This window comes from Lactuca saligna, chromosome 8 (assembly GCF_052625555.1).
Source record: "Lactuca saligna cultivar CGN05327 chromosome 8, ASM5262555v1, whole genome shotgun sequence".
Classification (NCBI taxonomy): Eukaryota; Viridiplantae; Streptophyta; class Magnoliopsida; order Asterales; family Asteraceae; genus Lactuca; species Lactuca saligna.
Window position 1 is genome coordinate 267,991,912 of NC_136424.1, and position 8,921 is coordinate 268,000,832.

Here is an 8,921-nt window from a genome sequence, read left to right on the forward strand (position 1 = left end):
TGGGCTTCCCCCTATCCTTTCATTTAACTGGCCCACACTTTTAAGTTTACGGGTTTTACTTTGTCACATATTACATTTAGAATCTTTAAAACTCTGCTTTCAAGAGAAGAATATTCCAATCCAAAACAAAATTCAACATACATTGTACTTGGTAAAAAAAGGATAAATGGCCATATAATTGTTTTCTTTTAATATACATTTAAGTATGAGTATAATTATTGAAAGTAGTAGGATGCTCAGTGTAATAAAATAGACTGAATTTTTTTCCAGATTTTTGTATAAATATATTCAACAAAATATAACATTAAGATTTTAATAGATAAAGTACATCTGACAACGAGTTTCTGAAAACTTTTATCTTTTTAGAAAAAAAAAATCGAATTTAAGATAAAATACAAAAACTACACCAAAAAGTATATATCATCTCGTAATCGTGATTTTTTTATAGACGGAAACATAAAATACAAAAACTATACCTACACACTATATCTACTACTATCTTCTTTCAAAGTTCCAAAAACCACTAACCGCCACCACAACAACCAGTGGACCGCCGGCTACCATTCGACCCACCACCACCTCACGGTGGTTGCAGACCATTCATTTACCAAACTACAAAAATAAAAGAAAAACCATTTACAGAATAAAAAACAGTCATCACTTTCACACATGATACATCATTCCCACTTCAAGAGTCGAAGCATGAGGCACCATTAATGAGTCCGTTGAATGTCTACTATTTCTTCTCAAAAACTCATACCCATAATTTATAAAAAGCTTTTTAATCATAGAAGACCCTTGTTTTGCTTTAACATACGAATGTCCCAAAATATAAGCCACCCCTGCCTCCCGGGCCTCCATTAGGTCCCGCAACTCCGCCCGTGACCCGTCATCAATTTTCGGGCTTTCCGGTACCACAAATCTCACCCGTTTCTTCACTTGGTTCGCGGTTGAGGCTTGTATTTCCTCAACCTCTTGTAGCCCAAGCCCATCTGGGCTTGGACTACAGATGTGAACGCCTTCCACGTTCGTGGAAGGCGTTCCAATAACAGTCATGACCTCATCATTGTTTCCGAACTCCCCGTCTGTACGCCCGTCAAGGGTAGAATCGTCTTTTTGCTTCCGGATAAACTCGGCTATGCTACATACCAAATCCTTTTCAAACTCCACGTCATCTTTATGAACATCACGGTACCCATACCGGACTATACACCGGTACACTCTGTATTCTCGTGGACCGATACGGCCCACGAGAAACCGTTCCTCCGGTCCCACATGTGGGACCGGGACGGATTTCACACACAGGAAAATCAAAACCTGGTGGAAAGCCGGAAGGTTGGTGACAAAATGGGAAAATATCGCAGGGATACCAGACACGAGTTCAGTGTGAACAAGCCCGATTCCTCGAACCCGAACTATTCCTAAGGTGGGGCCCAGGCTAAGTAGCCAATCGACGGATACTTTGTTTTGGAGGTCAAATTCGTACTTTTTGAGGGTCCCATAGTGCCACACGTACATTACAAGCATGAAGATGAGAGACAGTGCGATTGGGACCCACGCACCTTCGAGAAATTTGATTAAAGAAGCCGAGAAATATAAGGCTTCGATCGTACCGAAAAATACAACAAAAGCGATTGCGAGAAAAACACTTTGCTGCCAACATAAGACGATTACGAGCGACATTAAGCATGTTGTAACAAGCATAACCGTAATAACCGCCAAACCTGAACAAAAAAAAATATATCAGTATAAAGTGTTGTCTGGATAAATGATGTTTAAAAGAAAATGATCAGATAATAAATGGAAGAGAAAGTAAATGACTTATTTATTATAGCATTTTACTTTCATCTATTAAATCGTTTTTTCTGTATTAAGTGAAAAACACATATAATAATTAAAGTGGGCCATACCCGAAGCATTCCCCATTCGTTTTGTATCTCTAAACCCAATAGTAACGGCTAGACATAACAACATCAAGATCCAATTAATCTCGGGGATATAAATTTGCCCGTGATATTTCGAAGACGTATGGACGATTTTGACCCTCGGAAAGCATCCAAGTGAAGAGCATTGTTTTATAATCGAAAAAGTCCCTGTAATAATTGCTTGGCTTCCAACAACCGCAGCAAGTATGGCTATCAACAGCACCGGGACCCTCAAACTCTCTAAAAAAAAACAAACAAAATCAACCATCACTTAACCTAACCATAGTTAACTTAACCATTGACCATAGTTAAGTTAACCAGAATATTAAAGTTAAAAAAAAAAAATGTAACGTACCTGGTACGGAAATATAGAATCCAATTTTGTGCTCGTTTTCAATGAAATGATGTTGAGATAAATACGCAGCTTGCCCCATATATGCAAGAATCAAGGAGGGATAAACAAATGATGTAAAAGCTATCTGAAAAAATAAATAAATAAATATTTTATTATTTCTTAAATAAATTTATAAAAGTACATTGCTATTTTTCTTAGAATTTACAAAAGTGTCAAAAATCAACAAACCTGGATAGACAATTGAGAAAAGTGTCCAAGATCAGCAAACATAGCTTCCGACCCTAGAAATAAAAGTACAAAAAACGAAATTTTATATTAAAAATCTAGAGTTTATACAAAAAAAAAAAAAAAAAAAAAAAAAGGTTTTGAATTTATATAAAAAAAAATGGTTACCTGTGATGCATAATAAAATACCCCCTAAAGATTTCCAACCTCCGGTTTGGGTTTTTTTGAGAAATCTATACATATGAACAGGAGATAATGCTTGATAAATGTGAGGATTCCAATGAAGAATATTGTATAATCCGATTGAACTGATGCATAAGAGCCATAACACGACGACTGGAGCAAATAAAAATCCGACCCGGTGGGTCCCATAATGTTGTAGAGCGAATAGTGCGATTAATATGATACATGCCACAGGGACTTCGACATCTACAACAATAGGTTTAAATTTTAATCGTTATTTTGTATATATAAATGTAAAATCTTGGGATAAAATGTAGGTCGTTATTTGTGATATTGTCATATTATTTAGGGTAAAATTAATCGAATTGTATTTTGTAACAAAGAAAGCCCAATAACAAGTCAACCCGAAATATCAAAGTGACCCAATTGTGAATTAATCCAAGTGGGACAAGTTATTATTGTAGTTTATTATTCGACACATACGAAAGTGCAAAACATTGATATAAGATGAAACCTAGGATTTCTCAGTAACTTCTTCCCATTTAAAAGGAGGGTTTATTTATCTTGTTTTATTTACAAGTTTATAATTTTATAATAACATCGCATTTTTGATGTTTTTAATCGGAAATTTTAACGTTTTTCACTCGTAAGTTGGTGTAAATTGGGAATATGTGCAGGCTTATGAGTTATAGCATTTTACTACATGATAAAATCAAGAAAGTAGAGACAAAAATATTTTTGTTTTTATAACCTAGGATAAAAAGATTACGAGGTATCTTAAATCTTAAATCTTAAATCTTAAATCTTACATTTGTGATGTTCTTTTGCCATTGCAAGTTCCACCCCAGAAACGGCTGAAAAGACTGCAAAATCATCATAAAAATTGAATCGATTTAGCGTAAAGAAAAAACAAAGAACTTTTCGGACATAAATTTCGTAGATTTATTACCAAAAAGAAACAAATATCAATCGTAAAAACAAAGATCGACACCAAAAGGACGCTAATTTTGTGATTTTGTCCTCAAAAGATGATCTTGAAGAATTGGGGAAACCATAAAAATAACAATTAACAAGAATCGATCTTTAAGGAAACGTAATTAGATAGAAATAAAATCAAACGAATGATGCGATTGAATCTAAATTATAAGAAACCTGAAAGGGCAGGAGTAAGAACACCATCTCCAATCACCATACAAGCTCCAACAAGAGCCAACACAAGCAAAAACTTCTGCAAAACTCCATGTTTCTCAAGAGTAGATTTAAGTCTTGACCCGAAAGAACTCAGGGGTAAATTAGGTATTTCCTTTTTGTAGCTTGAGAGTTCTTCATCAGCTAATTGACAATTAGGCAATGAACTCACTCTAGCATGTCTACAAAGCAATGAATACAGAGCAAATGTTCCTCCTTCGCCATTATCATCAGCTTTGAGGACAATGAACACGTATTTCAACAAAGGGACTAAAGTAAGAGTCCAGAAAATGAAAGAAAGGGCTCCAAATATTTCTTCATTAGTTTCTGAGTGTTTAATATCTTCTGCGAAAGTGCTTTTAAACACATATAATGGAGATGTGCTTAAATCTCCATAAACGACACCCAAGCTTTGATACGCCAATGTCAAAACCGCTCTCCATGACTGTTTCTGTAAAAATCAGAAGAAAACAACACAATAATTTCAAATGGGTGTATTCGAAGAACCCCTAAATCAATCAAATTACACAAATACTCAATCTTACCCTTAGATGATTTTGACGAGACCCAGTTTCCAGATCCATGATAAGTCGCTTCAAATCGCCAACGATTCAGGTATTAATTCGATAAACCGAAGACCCATTTAGGAAAAAAAATAATCAAATTGAGTTGAAACAGCGATTTAATGGCTGAATCTCGATTGAAAAGGCGGAAGTGAGGAGTTCTAATAATTAATTAACTAAAATGGGAAGAAACGACCCACCCTAGTAAAGAACATTGAATAAAATAGTCTGAAGTTGGTAAAGAAACACTAATTCACAACAATGGATGGAGAAAATTGTTTGTTTAATGTGAGAAAAGTGTTGAGATAGCAGTTGAACTAACAGCAAAGACGAAAAGTTACAAAAGAAGTGCGTAATTGGGGCATAATAACTGTATTTTAATACAATTGCGTGTAAGATGGGTTTCAATTTAGAGAGAGAAAACCGATAAGCAAAGAAGAAGAAGAAGAAGGAGATATGTAGTGAATTTTCTTTCGCATTTGGGAATTTATCAGTAAACTTGATTGGTGTTCTAGATTTTTCCACTTGATCTTTCGTGGTTGCATGTTTCTACCAACGTTTTGACACAAAATTCGTCTTCACACGTAATAAAGATTCAAAGTTACTCAAAGTAGGTCAAAGTGTCAAATCCTTGTTATGGGTCACGTTTACATTTTGAAAATGAGAAAAAAATCTTGTAAAAATATTTGCTTTTATTTAAAAAAAAAAAAAAAACAATTTTTTTTGTTTACTTGCTTTTATAAACACTATTGATGTTTTGAAAATCTTGGAATTTAATATAATATTTTCACAAGGAAAACCATTATTTTAATGTTTGTATAATGTAAAGAGTTATATTCTTTGATAAAGCAAATCAGTGTGAAACTTCGATGCAAAGAGAAAATTATATTTATTTTAATATGTTTAAGATCTAAAATTATTCTTGTTTTTTATGTCGATAAGTCCAAATAAGTAACTTTTGAAGCATAAATAGTTTGTCTAAAAATTAAATAAATAAAGATATTGTTTTTTAATAAAAAACTGAAAATATAATATGAAAATATAATGACTTATATATGGAATCGTCTCTAAAAACAAAAAATATATAAATTATAATTATAAAATGATCATCTAAACAATCCAAAAAAAACTTAATTGTTCCGAGGCTCATAACATGGGGATCAACTGTACAACATTAGGTAGGAAGAATAATAACTAGTCTCGTTAGCATTCTTAATAACTAATTCAAAAAGGTAAATAATAAATAAATTAACTAAGTTTACAAACTAAATAAATTTAAAAATTAAAGTTCCCTTTTGAACGTGAGAAATTTATAGAAATCGCATGAAACCATGAATTTGTGTTTAGTTAACTCAAAATTTCAAATGTGTCGATATCAAGACCAAAAAAATATTTGAAACTATATTGGAATTCTACTCTTGTATTCCTTATTTTTGTGAAGGGAAAATGACATGTGAGGATAATTATCATTTCGTCTTGTTTACTTATTTTTCGTGAAGGAAAAATGATCTTTGAGGGTAATTATATTTTCGTCTTGTTCACGTTTAGGTAATTTTAATTTTTTTTAAACATTTGAACATTTAATTTGTTAAATATGTGAACATATTTAACATTTAATTTGTTAAATATGTGAACATATTTAACAAGTTAAATGGTCAAATATATAAAAAGAAAAGTTGTCTAAATATGAAAAAAAATTATAATTTTTTTTATAATTTCATAAAACATTTAGGTAACCTTATTTATTGTAACAACCCGAAATCCAGGTTAGCTTTATGACCCTTTTATTTTGGAGAGTTGACATATAAATCCTTTAAAGTTGAAAGGATGATTTGGTGAGTACGATGGGCGTACTGGGGTGTACGCCGCACGTACTCGCATGCTTAATTTATACGCGTGTTCATCCGGGTAAGTTGGGCGTACCCAAGGTTACGCCGGGCATAACCGGCCCAGATGCAAAACCCTAATTTGTGGCCTTGCACTATAAAAGGAACATGTAGTACCTTGCCCAAGCCACCATACACCCTTGAGAGAGCCCTTGAAGAGCTGAGATTCGTGCTTTAGCTTGTGTGTGAGTTTTTGAGCTTGAAGTTACCTTTTCAAGGTGAAGAAGGAGAAAAAGGAGCCATTGTTGGAGCTAGAAGTTGAAGAACAAGTGTAGATCCGAGTTCTACAGTTATTGGAGATCCTTTCTGAGGTAAAAAGCTCAAAGCTTTCTTTGTTCTTCATGAGTTTTGGCTTGTTGGACCATTTTTAGGGTTTTTGGTTCAAAGATGGAGACTTTATGTGCACAGAGTCTCCATAAGCTTAGATCTGACCTTTTATAGTGTAATATGTGTTGAGGAATCATAAAAATTGAGTCTTGGACGTGGATCTTGTGGCATGGATGAGTTATAGTCTCATTATGGAAAAAGGAAAGGTGTTTTTAGCACAAAGTGACCTTTACAGCCATGCAAAGGCTTAAAGGTTCCAACTTTATGGTTTAAGACATATTAGAGGGGTTAGATCTGAAGTTTGGATGCAAGTCTTAACCGTTTAAGACCTGAATGTGCTGAACAAAGAAACTGGGCATTACGTTGGGCGTAATCCCAGTACGCGCCGCGTAAGGGGTTGCGTACCCCGTTTCTGGAGTGCAAGAGTACGCCCCGCGTACTGCTTGCTGTTGACTTTTGTTGTCTTTTACGGTTTTAGTCAACATGTGGACTTTTGGGTCAGGGAGGGGTAAAATGGTCTTTTACCCTTATGTGGAATTTTAGAAGGAATATGGTATAGCCTTGAGAGTCGTTAATAATTTAGAATGATTATTTGATGTGATTAGGCGAGGCTAGGTCAAGCTTACGAGATTCAGAGATATCGAGCACGTGAGACTTTAGACATCATACGAGGTGAGTCTTCTCACTATACTGTACCTGGAAAGGTACCTATGTGTGACCGGAAGGTCTGGTATGCTATAAGATATATGCACTGTATGTTAAGTTGCCTGTTTGTATGTGTTATGTATGTTATGCTTGATATGGGCCGGAAGGCATTATGTTATGGGCTGGAAGGCATTATGATGTAGACCGGAAGGTCAGGGAGTTATGGAGCGGAAGGTCGACACGGGTGGGATCGGAAGGTTTACTCGGTCAGGACGGAAGTCCCTTGAGACACATGGACCGGAAGGTCATGGCCTGGAAGGGCGTATGTGTGTAAGTGGTATATTGGGGAACTCACTAAGCATTTCTGCTTACAGTTGTTGTGTTATGTGTTTCAGGTACTAGCGAGGACCGTGGAAAGGCGTCAGCATGACTCGTACACACACACGTGGACAAATTTGGATATATTTGATCTTGGGATTTTACACGTTTTGTATTATGTGTATCGACCTCAAAATCCAACCAATTTAAATTTTTCAAAAATCATCCACTTTAATAACATTATTACAAAAGGTTTTCAATACATTATTTATCAGAGTATTCCCAGGTTCATTTTATAAACATAAACGTGAGGAACGGTACGATCACGCCTTTGCCTTGTCACTGCTTCCTGAAGAACCTGAAAAACATTAAACCACAACTGTAAGCCCGAAAGCTTAGTGAGATACCCCCAAAATACCAACCTCATATACCATACACATATCGCACTATCTCATAACGAATCACAGAACAGTCATGCATAACGGGTCTACTGTGGGACTGGTTTGCCTTGACAGGCCTTCAGTCCACCTGGTCCACCCTCCGAGTTAAATCAAGTACCTCGAGTCTACAGTGTGGTTGGTCCGCCCGCACTGGGCCTTCAACTAACCTGCTCCACTCTCTGAGTCTACAGTATGACTGGTCCGCCCGCATCGGGCCTTCAGTCGGCCTGGTCCACTCTCCGAGCATCGGTACGTCTGGTCCGCCCGCGTGGGGCCTACAGCGTATCCGGACCGCTCGCTGGGCCTTCGGAACAACCGGTCCGCCCTGGGTATCTTGGCCTACAGCACAAAGCAGGACCGCCTCAACCCATCTCTAGTCCAAACAACCATGTACACATAAACATATAATCATATAACAGTTCACATTCAAACAAGCCGATCTAGCAGATCACATAGCATAACATACTCTAAGTAGGATACCGACCTACGTCATTAGCATAACATCTCCCTATATCTCAGGATACCAATCTCAATCAGGTCTCTAACGTATATTGTCCTAACTCTCAGGATGCAAGCATATCACAACAACAAAATAACAACAACTACCCGGATCTCAATCCGATAAGGGCCAGCCTTGGTGCCTTAGACCCTGTTGATATAGTGAGGATAACTCACCTCAAAACTGCAGGCTGAAAGGATAAGATCCCGCTGCTCCAACTCTGACACGAACTCCTCCACTGAACACCAAAACAATCAATTCAATAAATACCCTTAATTACCAAAATACCCCTGGAAGACAACTGGTCAACCCTTGGTCAATGGTCAAAGTCAACCCCTGACTGACTGTACTCGCCGAGTCAACCCGA

The 8,921-nt window shown here is 36.3% G+C and overlaps 1 protein-coding gene across 1 annotated transcript; it reads right to left on the minus strand.

The window, feature by feature from the left end:
- Nucleotides 1-418: 418 nt before the first annotated feature.
- Nucleotides 419-4,978, minus strand: KUP6 (K+ uptake permease 6). Its single transcript, XM_078967337.1, has 8 exons — nt 4,422-4,978; nt 3,841-4,327; nt 3,498-3,551; nt 2,674-2,934; nt 2,509-2,561; nt 2,281-2,404; nt 1,911-2,165; nt 419-1,724 (listed from the first exon to the last, which is right to left on the minus strand). Exons 1-8 carry the CDS (start codon nt 4,458-4,460, stop codon nt 664-666), a joined length of 2,334 nt encoding a protein of 777 aa, XP_078823463.1. The 5' UTR covers nt 4,461-4,978; the 3' UTR covers nt 419-663.
- Nucleotides 4,979-8,921: the final 3,943 nt, after the last annotated feature.